The sequence below is a fragment of the Anopheles coustani genome, chromosome 2 (assembly GCF_943734705.1).
Source record: "Anopheles coustani chromosome 2, idAnoCousDA_361_x.2, whole genome shotgun sequence".
Taxonomy (NCBI): Eukaryota; Metazoa; Arthropoda; class Insecta; order Diptera; family Culicidae; genus Anopheles; species Anopheles coustani.
Genome location: NC_071289.1, coordinates 851,432 through 871,680, shown reverse-complemented (window position 1 = coordinate 871,680; position 20,249 = coordinate 851,432). Strand labels below are relative to the sequence as shown.

The following is a 20,249-nucleotide window of genomic DNA, read 5'->3' as shown; positions in this document are numbered from 1 at the left end:
TTTCATAATTTTCCTGGGCTTTCATTTCCCAAGAAAAAGCATACCTGTATCTTCTCGAGACCATTCTCTGCTCGCTGTCGTAAAGTATCGATACGATCGTCAATCTGCCCGATCGACGCACGCACATAAGCATCCGCATTGTCCGGTAAGGATCGTGCGATCGCATAATTCTGTCGTTTGTAGTCGGCTAGGTTCGTTATCAGGATCTGCGAACGGTGTAAATAATCGATCGATTAGATAAACATCCTACACATTACATCATTTCACACCGCTAAACCCTTACCTGCAGACCCTTAATAAGATCGTTCACGTTGTCGTACGGAAGATTGTTCATCTCTAGCTCCGCACTGATCAGCGAATCCAGAATACTTTCCACGCTTTGCGCTAGTGCCTGCAATTCGGGTGGGAAACGAACGGTGATTTAGTAATCGTTTCTGCCAACGCGCACGCTCGGTGTCAAAACGGAACGAAAAAAAAAAGGTTTAACAAACTTCACTAAAAAGGCAAACATTGCTTTCGTTTTGCTCATCGTTACAATTACGCAGGGGGAGGGAAAGAAAAAGAAACAACAAATGCTCTGCGCAATGATTTCAATCTGTGCTCATCTGCGCCAAAAATAACGACTGAAGGTCCTTCCAAAAATAGTCCAACAAAATATCATAATACAACGAAAAACAACTACAAACGTGAGTGGAACATCTCACGACATTTCAGCATGCAACATCGACACTTGAGGCGCGCGCGCGCTTACTAGGGACCAACAACAATCAACAAGAAAATAAGAGAACGATCGATCACCAGAGACAACCGTTATGAATATTCAACACCATCATGACCCATCCGAACAACTTCAAACTCCCTTGCGCAAAGATTTATCTATCGGTAAATTGAAATGGCTATTCGAGAAGTGAGTTTAAGATCAGACAGTTTACGAAGAAATGATTGTGAATTGACAGCAATGATCAACGCACAATTGATCGTTCGAAAGTGATAATGATTGAATGATAAGTTACGCGTCTTTCGGTCTAGTTTGGGTTGTGATTTGGTGATTTAGGGTTTAATAAATTATCGAATGCAAACTATGCCCTACGAAATGACGCACAGCGGGAGTTAAAAGTGTTGAATATACATCGGCCTCTAGATGATCGCTCTCGTTTGGTGCGCAAAGGTAGTATAATTTTGTATTTTATAAGCAAAAGTACTGATAGCGTTATAGAACTCAGTCAATCGTTTTACATCGTACTGCAATGGCATCGGTCTTGGTTTTTTGATACAAACGAATGGGTGATTACGCAGCTTGTACGCTACAAGCCCACAGTCAATTGGAAACAACATGAATCGTTAATCGCTACAAGCGGCATGTTTCGCGCAAATGTGAACAAACATAAAAGGGGTGCAAAAAAAAACAACACTAATTGTAAATCCGAATGCCAATTAGGAAATTAAAATCATTCAGCAAAATCATAATGAAACAAGTTAAAACAAACATAAAAATCATAATAACTACATCTACGGAATACAACGTCACCTGTTTACTGTTTGTGCAATCAGCCACATTCTGTTTACTTAATTCTACGCTGTCCGTTGAACCTAATGAAGGGTCGACTGAAGACGGGGGATCCACTTGGACGGGAATAGGAACCGGATTGGGGTCGGGATCGGACATTGGAACAGATTCTATGGGGGGAACGATAGCGGGACGAGCCGCGACTTGCTGCGGGGGTAACTCTTCAAGGGGTGGTGGTGTAAGGGCAATTGGTGTTAGTACATTGTTAGTTGCGGTTGTTGTGGTAGCAGTAGTAATAGTATCTGCCGCTGCTGCTTCTGCTGATGCATAGTAGTCGGTGATTTTCGTTACAGTGACGGTTGTCACTTCGGAAACATTTTCACAGGGTTTGGGATTCAGTATTTCCTTGCTCGTCACTGTATCAATGAATCCTAGAACCTGATCGCTGATCAGTTCCTTCTGCACTTCTACAATCTCTCCTTCGCGCAAAGCACCATCACTTTGAACAACTTCTGGACTAGCTAGCTCGTTATTTCCATCGATAGTTATGCTACTATTGCTCGGAACATTTTCAGAAACGGTATTGCACACGTTGACCAATGCGTATCGTTGTTCCGCTTGCCCATAGACCGAACGATCAAGCCACGACATATCTTGCCACATACAGTACAGCTTTTCTGTTGGGGACATTGCGATCACATTGGTTTCCTGTTGTTCACCCATTCTATCCTTGAAGTCCTGAGTACCTTCGGCCTGACACGTATTCTTTTCTTCGGTCTCAACAATTTCATTATTTATCACCATCGTTCCTACCGATTGTTCTAAATCCATCTTTTGAATTAAACCCGCTTGTTCTTCATCAAGAGCTACAGCTTCGATCGCACCTTGAAGCGTCTTACCACCATCTGTTGATTGGATAGCGCCAATTTCCGCTTCCGCATCATCGACCACACTCTTTTCGCGAGCGAAAGACTCTTTACAAAGTTCCGAAAGGAGCGTTTCCTCAGACTGAATGTCCAAATGAGCTACAGCTTCGATCGCACCTTGAAGCGTCTTACCATCATCTGTTGGTTGGATAGCGGCAATTTCCGCTCCTGCTTCATCGACCACACTCTTTTCGCGAGCGAAAGACTCTTTACAAAGTTCCGAAAGGAGCGTTTCCTCAGACTGAACGTCCAAATGAGCTACAGCTTCGATCGCACCTTGAAGCGTCTTACCACCATCTGTTGATTGGATGGCGCCAATTTCCGCTTCTGCTTCATCGACCACACTCTTTTCGCGAGCGAAAGACTCTTTACAAAGTTCCGAAAGGAGCGTTTCCTCAGACTGAACGTCCAAATGAGCTACAGCTTCGATCGCACCTTGAAGCGTCTTACCATCATCTGTTGATTGGATAGCGCCAATTTCCGCTTCTGCTTCATCGACCACACTCTTTTCGCGAGCGAAAGACTCTTTACAAAGTTCCGAAAGGAGCGTGTCCTCAGACTGAATGTCCAAATCAGTTACTGGTTCTAACCTGTCCGGGACAGGCTCGATCACACTTTCAAGTTTATCCCCATTATCTAGCGTTTGGGAAACATCCACAGTCGTGACCGCAACCTCATCAACCGGACTATCGCCTGATCTTGATTGTTGGTTTGGAAGTTTGCTTTCTTCAGATAGAACGTCCAAGACTGTAACGGTCGGAGAAAGAACATCTGCATCGTGCTGCGTTTGAACCGTCATTTCCGCTTGCACGGTTTGATCGACCTCGATTTCACTTGGCGGTTGGCTCGAAGTAGAAATCTCTTGAATAACTGAATAATTTTCCGTTATCATTATTTGGGTATCACACTCCGTTACCTGCGCCTTAAGTAGCCCCACCTGATCGTTCCTAGCGTTCTGGGCAACTACTTCCGAATACAGTAAACCCGGCGCTGAACGATCCTGTTCAGGATCAGATGGAGTCAACGGCATGCTCTCGGAAGGTGTTACACTTTCCACGGCAACAACATTCGCGGTAGATTGTGAGCTGGAGTTTGGATTTGCTGTTTTCTGTTTTTTCAATGCTTTCATTTCCCAGTAGTGCTGCTTTGCTAGTTCCTTTTCTAGATCTTCTTCTTTCTTTTTCTTATCCATTGTGTTCTTCACTGTTTTATCGGAGGCATCTACATCGACATTTGACAAGATTAGTCCCGATTCTTCCTCCTCGCTTGCAACAGCAGTTCCTGCTGCATACACTTGCTCCACTTCTGCCATGTCAATTACTTCAAAATCATCTTCAATGTCAAGGTTTTCCTGTTCCAACACAATTTTGGTCACTGTTGACGAGAAAGAAACACGTCTTTCTTCTTGCCTTACGACTGCTGGACTTTCAATCTCGGGAGTTTCCGCCGCGTCCCGCCCAGCAGTGGCCTTTCCATCACCAATTCGTTCGGTTTCTTTCACGGATTCCGAGAATGGTACATTCTGTAACACCTCAACCTGAGGATAAAACTTTACCCGCTTGTTGTCTTCGACGTCCATCTGGCTTGGACTACCTACTAGTTCTACTACCTCAGTGGCGAATTTATCTTCACTCTCCACGTGAAGACCAGAAACGGCACCCAAACGATCAATCTCGGTCGCGGATTCCGAGAATGGGACATCCTGCAAGACCTCTACCAGCGGATCAAACTTAACACGCTTATCTTCTTCGCACTCGGCAGTAGTTGAACTACTAGATGTAGGTGTGCTTTCTGGACACTTTTTCCGATCACTGATGATCGTCGGACCTTCTGTCGATTCGTTTTCCGCAAGAAGTCGCTCGGTCTCTTTAGCCGATTCAGAGAACGGCACATCAAGCAACACTTCCACTTGTGGATTAAACTTGACATGCTTTTCGTCGTCATCGTTTTCAGTTTGGCTAGTTGAAGCTTCACTAAGCTCAACTATCGAACCTTGTGATGGAAGAGCTGTTGAAAAATCGTCCACGTTTGAGGAAATCACTACGACTTCCGATTCATTTGGCGATGTTGGATCCAATGCCTTCAGTGACTCGACGGGCGCTGTTGGTGAAATCAACCTTTCGTCAACAAATTGAACATGACGATGAGAATCTTCTACAACGACATGCGACAATGGTTCCACCTTGGTCTTATGTGCATGATGTTCAATAAGATGCACAATTTCTTTTGGTGACTCGGAGAGAGGCACTTCCTTTAGAATTTCGACTTCCCTGGAAAATTTCACGTGTTTTTCAACATCTGAAGGCGATTCCACATCATCTCCTGCATCAGTATCAAGAGCTTCTTCTCTTGTCACTTGTTCGTGTTCGTGAAGGTGCGCTATTTCCTTCGGAGACTCAGATAAAGGAACTCCACCAACTTGGGTTGGTGAGGTTTGAATTTCTTCATCTCCATCCGGTGAATCGTTACTGGGGGACTGTTTAAGAGATTTCTTTTTCTTCTTTTTCTGTTTTCTGCCCTTGGACGATGGGTCAGCGTCTTGTGTCTGCGAATCTTCTTCCATCTCTACCAACACTGTGCTCGCTTTACCATCATCGGGTAGATCCTTTTGATTATCTTCAGTAGCAGAACATATTGTGCTATCAATATTTGCGCCCTCGACATCTTCTTGTAGATTACGCGACTTTTTAGATTTTTTCTTAGCTTTCACCATCGTAGAAGACGCCTTAGACGCATCAGGGCCACTTCCTGCCTCAGCTTCTTGCTCTTCGCGTTCTATTGTGCTACGATCACGTTGAACGACAGGTTGAACATCATCCTGGTCTGTTTCGCGTTTCTCAAGAAAACGTGACAAATTGAGCTTTCGTCCACTGCCTCCCTCCAACGATCTGGATGCTATAACAACTTGACTTGTTCTTAACTCCTCAGCCCTGGATATAACACTCTCTTGTAAAGGATCAGAGGAATCCTTTTCTTCCGATCGTGCCTTGCCCAAATTTAGCTCGGAAGGTTCTGTTGGTTCAGGAGCAGCCGAATCGGTCTCTATCTCAACCAACGATTCCTTCTTTTGAGTCGTTTTACGTTTTTTCTGCTTCGATGCAGGCTTATGTTTCGCTTCATTTGCTTCATCCATTGGAGCAGCATCTTGGACATCCAACAAATTGGAAGGCTCTTCTTGTGGTACCACGTTCTCAAGATGAACCGATTCAATGTTTTCCAATATTTCCTCTTTGGGGTCAATAGCGATTGGGAGACTAGTACCTTGTTCTGAAGCAATCTTTCTAGCTTCGCGTTCTTTTTGTAAATTTTGAGCAACAACTTCCGCATACAGTGGCCCCGTCTGCCAAACGTTCGGTTCTCTCGATGGGACTTCTTCGACAGAAGTTGATTTTGCAACTGTATCTTCCTCATATTCTTTTCCTACCGCAGTAGCAACAACTGGTGCACCCTTCTTTTGTCTTTTCTTTTGTTTCTTTTCCCAATACAACTGTTTAGCGTTATCGTCTTGTTTAGTGGAGGAACTCGTTGGATCCATTTCTTTTATTTGCTCAGGTGGAGCAACATCTACATCCGAGGAACTCGTTTGCTCAGGTACATATCCTTTGCCATCTGCTTCTAATGAGCTTGCAGACACATCATCGTCCACCATGTCTGCCCAGGATATGCTGGGCTGAATCAATGTTTCTTGTGTGATAGAAGAACTCATTGGAATTATTCCTGGTTCGGGGTCTTCAGAAACAATATCTTTCTTCGGCAATGCCATTTCTACTGGAGTATCTTCCTTACCATAAGCAGCCGATGAGTAGCTAGCTTCATCATCGTCCACCATGTCTGCCCAAGAAATGCTGGCCTGACCTAATTTTTCGTAACTCTTGTTACTTTCAATGAAAGTCTGCAAATCAGATTCATCACCCAATTCAACCTCAACAAAGCTTTCATTACGGGACATTATTTGTTCTGCAATGGAAACCTTTGGAGCGACGTCTTCCTCCTTTTGTTCCTGAGATACAGAAGCATTTCCTACCATCTTCATCTGCAAAAGTCTTCTTCGTTCCGCTTCATGACCCGCCACGACCTCAGCATAGGTTTTTTGACCCTTCATTGCTTCCCACACATTCACGGTTGGTGGTGGTGTTACGTCTTCCTTCAGTTTCTCCACGATGGGTCGAACAACTGGTTTGGACGGAGCAGCAGCAATGGGTTCTTTGCTAGTTTGCTTCAATTTTTTTGCGTCCTTCTTTTCCTTTTTGCGTTTTTCTTTTCGTTCTTTTGGATCAACCGATGTGGTAGCTTTCTCCGCAACGTCCTTACGTGGTATGTTAACCTGAACGAGAAGTTTTCCTTCAACAACCACTTCCCCTTTGTCCTGATCGGCATTGTCCGATGATTCCAAAATGCCCTCATTCGACTCTATGCTGGAAACCATCAGCTCTATGTCGTCACGATTAGTTTCCTTTTCAAGAGGAAGATTTATAATAGATATTTCGGGCTTGCTACTAACAGACGCCATGCTAAAGCTGAGCTGCTCGGAAGCTGATGCATCGATACTACTGATAGATTCATCACGCATTTGACTCAAAACCCGTTCCTCGTCGTCGTCGTCGTCGTCCTCAAATTGTGTTTGACTCACAACTTCCTCCGAAACCATCTGGTTCGACAATGGTGCATCATCGCGTGGAGGTTCATTCTCGGCAACTGCTACTTGTATAACAAATTGTTGCAGTACTTCGGATTGCTGCGTAATATCCAACTGTTCGACCACCTCCATAGCGTTAACTACTGTCGAAGTTGCTTCCTTTTCTTCAGCCATAAGTAGTTGAGAATCATCGAAATATTCTGTAGCGACATTTTCTGCAACATGTTCTGGCTGTAAAATATTCAAGTGTTTCACCTCCTGCAAGGCAATAACGGTGGAACTACCATCAACACGAAGTGGTTGAGGAATTTCAACGATTTGAGTATCGGTACTTTTTACGATTTCTTCCGATTCCCCTTCAATCGAGGTAACTGTTGGACTGGTTTCTGTTTCTTGAACGGGAACTGATTGACTATTGCTATCAGTTTGATCTACATTTTCAAATGTTGGACTGGTTTCCATTGCCTCAACGAGAACTGATTGACTATTGTTATCAGTTTGATCTATAAATTCATCACTTTCCTTGGTTGAATCACTGGGCAAGTGTGGTTTAACTTCTTTCAAATTTAATGTTTGTTCTGAAACGGAAAATGTACCATCAACTGATTCGATGGGATCATCGTCTAGCTCATGTGTTTCTAACAACTCTGAGGATGTTATTTCTAAACATTCCGTCCTGGACATATTTGAACGCAGCATCAATTCTAGTTCTTCGCTATCCATTCCTTCTTCGGGCTGCACTTTTGAGTCTAATGCTGCGCTTGAGTCAGTGCATGCAATATCCTCCCCAATGATAGGAGTCGAAACTTCTTGCTCTGACTTTGAAATGAACGATTCCTGCAAAAGTGTTTGCTCTTCATTTGATCCTGTGGCCAACATTTCGGTCGCCGAAATTGCTTGGTCGGCGACACAAACATTATCACTGTCTGAAGGAAGTTTATCGTCGACCACCGACATCTGAGGGATTTCGAGCTCTTCAACATGCAAAGTTTGAATTTGTTTGAGCATTACGTATTTATATTCTCCGTCGTGTAACTGACTAGCATTGTAGCAAGGCACTGTTTGGTACAAGAACGCATTTTCCTTTGGACCGTCATCAAGAGATTTCGTGAAGGTGGGCACATCATCTTGAGTAACATTTTCTGCGACTGAACAATCAATTGGAACGAATTGTGTTTCCGATTGAGGAGGTTGTAGGACATCGACCGCATTGTCATTACGCTGATTCGCCTCGAATGATTCGTCTCTTATGGCTACCAAAACAGCCTCTTCCTGATCGACTTCAGAAAACGTTTCTGTACTTGAAGGCTCTGATGAAGTAGCAGTAACCTGTTCAGTTCGCGATGGTAGCGTATCTTGGACATTCCCAACAACTGTATTGGAAGTCTCCGAGACATCTACCACCAAAGGTTTGGCTTTCAGTTTAGCCAAGTTTACTTCGGCTTCCTTCAACTGCCAGTAATTTCCAAACGCGCTAGCCAAACTTTTCATAACTTGCAGCCTCATATCTACTTCGAGTGATTCGTTTCTTCTCGTTTCCAAAACAGCCTCTTCCGGATCGACTTGAGAAACTTTTTCTGCAGCTGAAGGCTCTGATGGACTAGCAGTAACCTGCTCAGTTTGCGATGGTAGTGTATCTTGGACATCCTCAACAACTATACCGGCAGTCTCCGAGACATCTACCACCAAAGGTTTTGCGTTCAATTTAGCCAAGTTTACTTCGGCTTCCTTCAACTGCCAGTAATTACCCAACGAGCTTGCCAAACTATTCATAACTTGCAACCTTGTGTCCGCTTCAATTGATTCGTCTCTTCTGGACTCCAAAAGAGTCTCTTCGGAATCGATACCACCCACAGGCGATGATGAAACGGCAACAACATCATTCGCACTGTCTTTGACGTACAAAGTGCGTGACTCTTCAGCATTTGCTCCTTCAATCGTTAGATTCGTTGGGACCGAGTCGGAAACAGCTTCAGTTTCGAGGATAACGGAATCCTCAGCACTAGCTAGCTGCTGAACATGCAACTGTTCGTAATTGTTTTCGGCGTCACGTAGTTGCCACGTGCTAAGGTAAGATTGCTGCAAGGTGCGATAGATTTCTGCTAGCTCCTGCTCACTCCTATCATTTGCCACTGTACTGTCTTCTTCCCTATCTTCAACAGATTCGCTCTTAACTTCTCCAGCAATATTCACGGAAAGTTCCTTATCACCCGTATCGATCAAATCCGTTGCATACACCACTTCTTCTTGTTCTGCAACCTCGTCAGCTAATATCTTTTCCCCGCCAGTGGAAACCGATGGGACAAACATGTGCTGAATGTAATGCTTTTCTGCATCGTGATACTGCCAATAGTTGAATGGTGAAATGTTTTCTCTCTCAAGCGGACTCATCGACACCGTTTCAACCAAAGCCGTGCCATGTGGTGCACGAGCATTCGCCTGCTCCTTTGAATCACTGCAAGCCAATGGAATTGACACTTCCGGTGCTTGATCTTCACGTTGATCTGGTACCAAAGCAATCGATTCTTGAACAACAGTCACTGGTTCCGTTTGCTCCGTAGTTGCTTGTACTCCCTCATCCACTTTCTCCACCAACTCGACCGTTGGTGCTGTGCAGGGTAGCTGCTCCGATTTGAAAGATTCCTCGCACATGGCCCGGACGGCTTGTTCTTCGTCACCTTCCGAAGCAACCGGTTCGCGCACTTCAACGAAAACTTCTCCCAAACTACGATCCGCCTCCGAGTACGACGAAATATCCAAGACGTTATGCTCTGCTATCGTTTGGTTTTGCACAAACTCCTCCAACAGTGATGAACTTTGGAGGGTAACGTCTCGCTCTTCGTCAATCGTTTGCGCCAGAGCGACCGCTTGTCTCACTTCCACGGGTTCGTCGCCCATGCTGCGATCAGCTTCAGAGTAAATCGAACTATCCAAAATGGATTGCTCCTTTTCGTCCATCACACTGATAATCCTCTGCTCCGAAACTGTCGGACTGGTGTAAAACTCATTGATCTCGTCCTGTTCGTTCGTTTCCACATACGTGATGGTAGTGGTTCTATACATCACGGAGGTAGTGGTCGTAGTGAAGACCTCATGCGACGACGATGAAGACTGCAACGTGTCTTCAACGGAGACGATTGCGACCGAACCAACATTCTCCTCGGAGTGATGCGCCTCCGTGGCCACTCCCTTTTCACAAGAATCATCAACAAACTCCCGCAGTGAAGCTTCCTTTTCCAACACATCCACCGATTGCGTTTCATAGACCAACGACGGAGAAATATCCAGCATTGATACTTCCGTCGCTATCTGACCCTGCTCCTTATGGTCCGGGGTGGGCATTTCTGTCAACCCGGAAAACTCTTCCGTTTGTGTTTCCAGCACGATCGTCTCCAGTGGCTCAACCACGTCAATCACCGGATCCTGACGGGGTAGTTCTCTCTTCTCAGCCACTATTCTCGGCAGTTGCATCCGAATGTGCGAAACGGGTTGCAGAAGCACTTCTTCATGCGTTATCATTGAGATCTTCTGCCGGTTATCGCGCCATTTGGCATTGATCAGTATTTGCTGCACAGGATCATTGTCTTCTTTGCCAACATCGATGTTTTCATGCCCTTCACCCGAAGACTGTACTGTGACCTGAGTTGTGGTCGTTGTAGTAGCTTGATCTGCCGTATTGGTTGGAGTAGCTGATTGGGTTTCCTTTCCCGATCCAGCCGTACCAAGTAGATCCGCATCCGAAGGAATGCTTTCAAGTGTGGGCTTAAATTTGCCATCCGATGTACGGATCATCTTTGTTTCCGTCGTTTTCTCCGTCGCTAGTGATCGTTTCTCCGGCGAATTTGGTACGAAATCGTAGTCCTCAAACACCAAATTGCTACGGAACTCGTTCGTACTCTTTGCCGGACTTTCGGGAAGATTTACGACAAAGGTTTGCTCCACTTGCTCGACCGTGTTTGCGCTGTTGTCTGCATCGGAAGCCGTTCCAACCGTCAGAGACTTTTGTCGGTCGAAATTAATGCCCACGATTATGGTCTCAATTTGCTCCTTTGTAATGACACTCTGCCCAGGCGATGTTTGATCACGTGGTTTGGAAGTAACTGCCTGCTGTTCTTGAGCCGCTTCTTCAGCCTCGAAAACCTTCCGCTCAGCCTCGAGGAAAGCTGCCATGCTTGCCGCATCGGATTTCTTTATTTTTTTGTATTTATCTTTGGGTTTCTTCTTCGGGCTTTTACCTGTGCTATGTATAACAGGATCAGCATTTTTCGTCGTTTTGGGTGTTACTAAACTTTGGGAACTAATAACGCTTTCCTCAATCGAAGGACCGACAGCAGCTCCACTTGTTTTTGATTCGTCTGTAACTTCCATTTCTTCTTGCTTTACAATCGGCGTTGGAACACTAATTTCAGCCAAAAATGATTCTTCTCTTGCTGCCATAAGAATTATTTCTTCTGGCGAAGGTTCAACCGGAACAACTACAGTCTTTCCTTCCGGAACAACTTCCTGGGGCGCTTCTTTTACGATCATGTTTGAATCACTCATTTCGGCCAAGAACGATTCTTCTCTCGCTGCCATAAGAATTATTTCTTCTGGCGAAGGTTCAACCGGAACAACAACCGTCGTTTCTTCCGGAACAACTTCCTGGTGATCTTTCACGATCGTATTTGATTCACTCATTTCGGCCAAAAATGATTCTTCTCTTGCTGCCATAAGGATTATTTCTTCAGGCGAAGGTTCAACCGGAGCAGCTACCGTCGTTTCTTCCGGAACAACTTCCTGGTGATCTTTCACGATCGTATTTGATTCACTCATTTCGGCCAAGAACGATTCTTCTCTCGCTGCCATCAGAATTATTTCTTCTGGCGAAGGTTCAACCGGAACAACTACCGTCGTTTCTTCCGGAACAACTTCCTGATGATCTTTCACGATCGTATTTGATTCACCCATTTCAGCCAAGAACGATTCTTCTCTCGTTGTCATCAGAATTATTTCTTCTGGCGAAGGTTCAACCGGTGCAGCTACCGTCGTTTCTTTCGGAACAACTTCCTGGTGCGCTTCTTTCACGATCGTGTTTGATTCACTCATTTCGGCCAAGAACGATTCTTCTCTTGCTGCCATAAGGATTATTTCTTCAGGCGTAGGTTCAACCGGAGCAACTGCTGTCTTTTCTTCCGGAACAACTTCATGTTGCTCTTCTTTCACGGTCGTGTTTGATTCACTCATTTCGGCCAAGAACGATTCTTCTCTCGCCGTCATCAGAACTACTTCTTCTGGCGATGGTACAACCGGAGCAGCTACCTTATGTTCTTGCGGAACAACTTCCTGGTGCTCTTCTTTCACGATCTGAGTTGATTCACTCATTTCGGCCAAAAATGATTCTTCTCTCGCCGCCATTAGAATTATTTCTTCTGGCGAAGGTTCTACCAGAGCAGCTACCGTCTTTCCTTCCGGAACAACTTCCTGGTGCTCTTGTTTCATGTTTGATTCACTCATTTCAGCCAAGAACGATTCTTCTCTCGCCGTCATCAGAATTATTTCTTCAGACGTAGGTTCAACCGGAGCAACTGCAGTCTTTTCTTCCGGAACAACTTCATGTTGCTCCTCTTTCACGATCGTGTTTGATTCACTCATTTCGTCCAAGAACGATTCTTCTCTCGCCGTCATCAGAACTACTTCTTCTGGCGAAGGGTCAACCGGAGCAGCTACCATATTTTCTTCCGGAACAACATCCTGCTGCACTTCTTGCACGATCTGGGTTGATTCAATCATTTCGGCCAAGAACGATTCTTCTCTCGCCGTCATGAGAACTATTTCTTCAGGCGAAGGATCAACCGGAGCAACTGAGGTTTCTTCTTCCGGAACAAAAAAGCTCTTTGCTTTTAAAATCGGAGTTGACCCGCCACTGCTAATTACTTCGATTTCAAGCGGTTTTTGTTCATCTTGGCGTCCTTTATCTTGTTTTTTTGTTTGTTTCTTTTTACTCTTTTTCTTCCCAGGAGGACACCACGGTTCCTGTTCCTTCGATTTGGTAGCTTCTTTTGATGGTTTCGATTCGCCAACTGGTTCTGCAGACTTTTCCAGGCTAGTTTGGTCTTTCAAACTAGCACTCAGTGACTCAACGTGAGTTGTAGCAGTTGTGTTGCTTTGCTCAGTATTGTCAGTCGGATCGTGTGCTTCCAACGTGCCTCCCAGATAAACTGACGTGGTGAAACACTCCGTTGGGGACTCGGTGATTGTGCTATTTTTGATATCCATCCGTTCCTGCACAAACTCAGTTGTGACAATCGACACCTCCGAACGATGGAAGGTTACGGTTTCGGTTCTCCGGACAGTCTCGTAGGTTTCAGATACGTTTTCCACCGTCTCGTTTACTTTCATAACTGGACCAGTTATATGAATGATGCTTTCCTCCAACACCACTTCCGGTTCTTGAGGAGCTTTATCTTCAGCGATACTCGTTGTTGCATCTGACGGTGCTGGTGGATTATTCGTAGCAATCTGTTCACCAAGCTGCATTTCTATATGCTTACTATACTCATTCAAGCTTTCCACTCCATCGCCAACATTACCCGTCAACTCAATAGCGGTCACTGTCAGTGGTTCGTTCGATGGTCGCAAATCGACGACGGATACCGTTTTCGCTTTCGGAGACAAAACTTCTACCGTGGAAACGTTGCTCGGTTGTTCCTGCTGTTCGCTCACCGTCACCGGTTCACTTGCACTAATATTCAACAGTCTATGCGTGGTGGTAGTTTTGCTCTTCTTTTTGGCACTTTTGCGAATTTGTTGACGACACTGACCTTGCTCCTTCTGCTCAAGCGTAATCTGCGTTACGTAATGTTCCTTCTGCCCGTGGGCATCCACTTCCGTCGTAACCTGCTCCGTGACCTGACCCGGCGCACGTGCTTCATTCACGTTGATCGTTATCTTCGTTTCGGCACTCGCGACCAACTCTGGCTGTTCGTTCAATTTCACCACGCTGACCGTTCTCATAGGGCTCTCCGATTTACGGACCACCGGTGTTTCGGATTTGTTCACTTTGATCGCCGTCACAAACATTGGCTGCTGCTCGAACTTCTGCTTGCCGTCTTCACCGATATGCTTCGGTTTGATTTTGCTTTTCTTCGCCTTCTTATAGATGGTGTTTTCGGATTGATCACTCTGTTCGGATGCAATAGGTTCGGATCGGGTGACGGACGCAGTGCCGGAAGCTTCCACAGGTTCTTTCGCAGTAACGGGGAGCGTGACTCGTGATACTTCAATTCTTGGTGGCTGTGTCGGATGATCATTCTTTAACGCGATCACTTTCCTTTGGGGTTTGGGAGGAAGAACAGGCTGCTGCTGCTGCTGAGGTTGACTAGATACAATATTTACTCGCGAAGCACCTTCAATGGGCGCTCGATGCTGAGTGCGATTGCGTGAATTCGAGCGGGAGCGACCGGAAGACTTTTGCGGTACACCAAGCCGAGTCGTCGTCTGCTGAGAAACTGGAGCATGCTGTTCACTCGAGAAGGTCTCGTGCCAAGACTGTTGTTGGAACTGTTGCTGTTGTTGCTGCTGTTGTTGTTGGATACGGTATTGGTTGGCGGCTGCAATGTCTTTCAAAACTTCTGCGTAGGTCTTATTTCCGAATGACCACACCGATACTGCGGGGGAGTGTGTCGTAACAGTAACTTCTGGTGCGGCCATTTGCGGTGCAGCCATTGTGGACATAACCACCACTGGTTGGCTGGATGAAGTTCCGATTATCGTAGTTACATTAGCAGAGCTTGTGCTGGAGTACGATGAGTCGGTAGCATCGACCGGATGACGGATCGGTAGTTTGGGAGATTTCTTGGACGGGCCTGGTCTACGTGAACCTCGAGGTTCCTTCGGTTCCGTAGTTTCGCTAGAGAAAGTTTCTTGCGCGATTGGTTTGCGATGATGAGAGAGATGCACAACGGTTCGAGCTGCATGAAGTTGATCCGAGGAGGGCTCATCGGAAAGCGGAGTCGGTGGTGCTGGTGATGGTGGCGATGGCACTGTCACTGGGACACTTTGCACCGGCGACGAAATGGATATCTTCGTTACATTATCCTTTCCGCCAGCATTGCTTTCGATTTGGTACCGCATTTGGCCACGCTCACGCTGCCGTTCGCGCCGGAGCCCAGCCACTATTTCCGCGTACGTCAGATCATCACCATCCCTCACACCCCACACGGAGGAATGAGGTTGAGCCATGGTGGTGGTAGTAATGTTCCTCACTGCAACCACCCTACCGAAATCTTCCGTCGAGTGGAGAACTCCGGTCGGGACTTCCGGTGCCGATGCGTGGGTGTCGGTATGGCGCTTGGGCTGCACCATGCGGGGTTGCAACGGCGATGATGACGACGATTGTTCATCCTGCTCGCAACAACTTTCGCTCCAATCAAACGGCATCAAACGGTCCTGAGTGATGGAATTTGCAATTTATTTTTCGATGACTTTTTTTTAAAGGGCGCAGATGTGTTGGCTTGAGTTGGGATGATGAGAGAGGCTTGACTTGTCGGTTGTTTGAGTGATTTCAGAGAAGAACGGCAAGAGATGGCGAAAGATAATGTGAGAGAGAGAGACAGAAAGGAGGAACAGTAGGTTTCCCACAAGTACGACACTAGTCCAGAAGGAGTCGGTGGACGGCAGGATGCAGATAAACGTTCAAAGAAGTAATAAGATCTAGATAGAGAATATCCTTTCGCCCAAATTCCATCCCAGAGGAGAAAGATAAAGAATAATCCGAAGGAAAAGTAGTTTTTGCGACTAGTTAAAAAAGCTCTTTATTTTGCTTGGCACTCATTTAAATTCAAACAGTAATTTTTGGTAAATACAAACGATAGACAATGTTGCCGATCACTAATCGACTCTCTGGAGGGTATCGTCATGTTCTCCTAATACAAAGTAAGAGAGAGTAAGACGTGGCGCACTATTTGAAGGCGCATCATATCCTCCAAGGCACGCAGTAAGACATCTCGTGCATGTCCGGTTGTGCTCGTGTGATGCATCAAATGTGGATGTGCATCGTTTCAAAGCTGCCATTTCCGGTCGAAAAAAAACCATCCTCACGTAGCTACGGATCGGGAGCTCCCCGGCGCAGAAGAAGTTTTATCTTATCGTTCAGCTGATTCGACTGAGACTGGAGGCCTCGAATCCTTTCGCGACATTCCTTTTTTTTGTTGTAATTGTTTTACACGATACGTACCGTACAAGCATTAGCCCAAGCAGAATGTTGTAAATGTGTATGTAGCGATATGATCGATTGGTGATCGATGTGCAAGCAGCGACGTATGATGAAGAAGCACAGAAACAGGTTACAAATACAGGATGTTCAAGCGAGCGATAAAAGGGCATATAGGAAGAGTTGAGGTGATTCCAGTGTCGCCGATGGATGAAAGTACATCGAATCACGGGTAGAGTGTACCAGAATGTTACATCCGGAGCAAGATTGTTAGTTGGATCGATCGAGAGGTGGTTAGTACGGAGAGAGAAAGAGAGAATGTGGATAAGGTGGTGTTTATGGTGTATGTCGTAGTTTGAAGTTCAGGAGACATGAATTTTCAGACAAGGAGAAATAAAAAAGATAAGAAAACCAATGAAAATACCCATCACAGATTACACAGTCGGTCGGGTGGGAGGACCTGCAGACTTAATTGTGGTTAATTCCCGCGATTGTGATGCGATAAAGCAACCTTCCTACAAAGCTTCAACTAGTCTTATGATATGACTACAGTCGATGGGCAGCGCCATGGATATGACCCGGTTTTTTCTAATCGTACTAAAAATTTAGCATGCAAATTATAAATCCAACGAGTAAGTTATCCGAATCATATCAACATAATACATCTGCAAGCACTCGAACGGAATGGGTAAGCATATCCATGGCGTGTTCCACGCAATGTCTGCATTGTAAAGTGCACTGTTTTGGAAGCTTCTAATGAGATCGCTTTGAAAAGGTAGACGTGAAAATATGTGTAAACGTGAACAAACCTCTCCAATGGTGCAGTGTTTAGTGACGTGTATGTTCCCTAACTTACTTATAACGAAGTTTTAAGAAGTTATTAAATCGAGGTGAATGTAAATAAAAATATTAGATATTGTGCTTATGTGTTTCTGTGTTTGTGTGTGTGTTGTATGTCGGTGTGCCTTAAAATATACCTCCAATACCATATTGATGTAAAGCATAGAAAATTATGTTTATTTGGAAATTCCTCTAGTGTTTCAAGTGTGTACGAAACTCTCGTGTTTTTAAGAGATGAACCAATTCATCTCCAACGAAGCAAAAAGCAATTTGTTCTTCGTTCAAAGATTTCCCTGCGCGCAACAAAAACGCGCTGACGGATTTCACAGTTTACTAAAAACAAACATACATTAAACTCTCCCTTGTTTCGTTTATACCATGATCGTAGCGCCTCAACCGCTATGCTGTTGAGCATCGACCGATCAACAGTGATACTGTGTGTGTGTGGTATGTTGTTGTTTGTGATATTTGTTACTAGCACCGTGCACAGCAAGAGACGATCGTACCTCCCCCCAGTGGTGGAAGGTCGGCGTACGGTGCGTGCACTTGAATTTATGGTTCGCGGTGGGAACGGGAAAGAAAAGTAAAATCTTACATCGAGTGCCTTCCGGCGCAATGTTGCCACCGAAACCATTAGCAATTTATCTGCAATCGTGTTCTTGAGGGAGGGCGTGAGTAAAGGTTTGAAATGGTGTTTTGTGCGTCCGTGTGGTGTTCAAGGTGAGGGAAAGAAAAACAAAATGACCGGCGGAAAGGATCTCTTGCGTCAAGTTATTTTGCCCGACAGAAATGCGGAATGCGGAATTGCAATCCCGCTTGTTTTTTCTTGTGGAATTAGAATCTCGAAATGTGAATTTATAAACATGAGATGGGAAGGGGCGTGAAAATAACAACAAAACTATGTGTATCAAGTCGATATGCATGAATGGTGGTGATATGGTGATGATGTAGAGACAATACGCTCGGAAAAATAACGAATACTCAAAGGTCAAAACAACATCACTTACCTGTTCGTGCTTTTCACTATCGCTCGACTGATGCAAAGGCGATAAGATGTTCCGGAGCTGCTGTTCTTCGTGCACGATCCGTTGCCGGATCGCTTGCATTTCCACCTGACAGCCCTCGATCTGCGTCAGGGCCTGGGCGAGATTCTGCGTCGTCTGGAACACGTCCATATTCAGCTTGTCCAGATCGCTTACTACGGCCCGGCCACTCTGCACGATGTTCGGGTTATCGGTGTAGATGATATCCGAGTGGAAATGGACCTGGTGTTAGGAGAGGGGTTAAGAAAGGACGCAATGTAACCTCCGTCAAACGTGTTCTAGGTTGCACCGTACGAACCTGCAGCTTCTCGAGCGACATGTTGACCTTGATCTTTTGAGCCGAGATATCCGCCAGCATCTGCTCCGAAATTCGAAGCTGATCGCGCAACGGTTTGCTCTTCAGCTCGCTCGAGTTCAAGGCCTGATAAGATTCCTTTATCCATTCCTTAACACTCTCGATCTTCCGCTCGTACTGCTGCCATTCCTCCGTCGTTTCGTGAAGGAAAAGATTCTGTACAAAATAAAAAAGAAATGTGCGAACCAAAGGTATAGTAAAATGTTACAACATATCGAACACGAAACTGTGGAAAAAAAACACTCCACAACCTGCTGGCAACGTGGTACTTGAAACAAATTGATATTAGCTCGCTTACCCTTTCAAATAACACTGTTTCGATGTCGATTTTCAACGTTTCGGCTTCGTGCAGTTTGCCCTTCAGATACGCCGTCGAGCAAACGTCGTTAATTTTGTCGAACTCGTGATTCATTTCGCTTAAATTCTGTGATACTTCAACAAGACTAGAAACTGCATTCTGTGGACGAAACGAATGGGGTAAGCATCAACAACACGATGGAAAACGAATCATGTGCAAACAAATGACGTCCGCAGGCCCTCATGCCTTCTTCCATTAACGCCATGTTCGTCACGTTTTGCGTCAACTTTACTTACAGAGTAATTCTGGCAGGCGAGTTGTGCCTCGTGCAGCGTGTTGAGTTGCAGCTTGCGCTCCAACAGGGCGCGTATTTTTATCGACCAGTCTACGACGGACTGGTAGAGCCGCATGAAGTTGGCCCAGTTGCCCAGGATCTGATCGACCGTCTGGTTCTTCTGCTCGATCAGCACGATCGTCTTCTCCAGCTCGTGCGCGATCTGGTCCATGTTGGCCTTGGTCGCCACGCGATCGTTGCTTTCCGTGCAGTGGCGAATGATTTCGTTGCCATTGAACAGGAGCTGCTCGTGTGCCATACGAATGTCGCCAAACTCGTTGATCAGCGCCACCAGCTTGCTCTTCAGCTCGCTCGGATCGATGCCGTGGTTCGAAACGGTCAACTCCGCGTTCTCGATCCACGTCTTGATGCGATCGTACACGGTGAAGTAGTCCGTGCGAATGGTCTTGGCCTTCTTGTATGCGTTCTGATAATCCTCCATCGTGCTCTGTATTCCCGTTAGCGAGCGATCGAGCAGCTCAAGTCCCTCCTTCAGATCCGCCGGAACGAACTTCTGCACCGGCAGGTACTTCTCGTTGATCTGTCGCCGAAGATCCTCCCGCTGTACGCTACAGTGCTCGGCCGCCTCCTTCACGGCTTCGAGGGCCCGTTCCGTCCGGTAGAGGCGCTCGTCGAACGGGTTTATCTGCGTCAGATCCTTTCGCACCGACTCGATGCGCTGCGCTAGCTCTCCGATTGCGCCCAGATAATGCTGCAGCTCGCTCAAAATCTCCCGCAGCTGGCGTTCCTTCGTGGACAGGTTATCCGAAAGTCTGCAAGTGCAAAAACCCAAAACCGAACCCACCAACCGAACCACCCAAAACAAAAAGAGATCCCAAAGAAAATGCGCTTTAAAATCAAATATTCAACAACACCACCCTTCGAGAAAGAATTCAGATATCTTTCGCCCCGCACCGTACGCCGTTCGAATGAAAGCGAAATGCAAAACCACCTTTTTTTCTGTGCCGAAAGAAAGATGATCGTTTCGTTCGAATTATGTCGCGCACCAAAAAAGCCAAAGCGTGGCGTCCCAGCGCCAAGTCTTTTGCTAGAGAACGTGCTCACGCGGTTCCACGACCTTGTGCGCCACACACAACAAGGATGGCGATGGCGATGAGAA

At 45.8% G+C, this 20,249-nt stretch overlaps 1 protein-coding gene across 1 annotated transcript in view; it reads right to left on the bottom strand.

Annotated features, from left to right (window-relative positions):
• The window catches only part of LOC131267355 (muscle-specific protein 300 kDa-like), a 72,413-nt gene that overhangs the window by 14,050 nt on the left and 38,114 nt on the right, over positions 1-20,249 (bottom strand). Inside the window, exons 12-20 of the mRNA XM_058270214.1 lie at positions 19,092-19,902; positions 18,796-18,954; positions 18,441-18,653; positions 18,107-18,364; positions 13,251-15,496; positions 4,536-13,169; positions 1,529-4,325; positions 284-391; positions 45-206 (exon numbers count right to left, since the gene is read on the bottom strand). Of these exons, the coding sequence (XP_058126197.1) occupies positions 45-206; positions 284-391; positions 1,529-4,325; positions 4,536-13,169; positions 13,251-15,496; positions 18,107-18,364; positions 18,441-18,653; positions 18,796-18,954; positions 19,092-19,902 (15,388 nt within the window). The remainder of the gene's footprint in view (positions 1-44; positions 207-283; positions 392-1,528; positions 4,326-4,535; positions 13,170-13,250; positions 15,497-18,106; positions 18,365-18,440; positions 18,654-18,795; positions 18,955-19,091; positions 19,903-20,249) is intronic.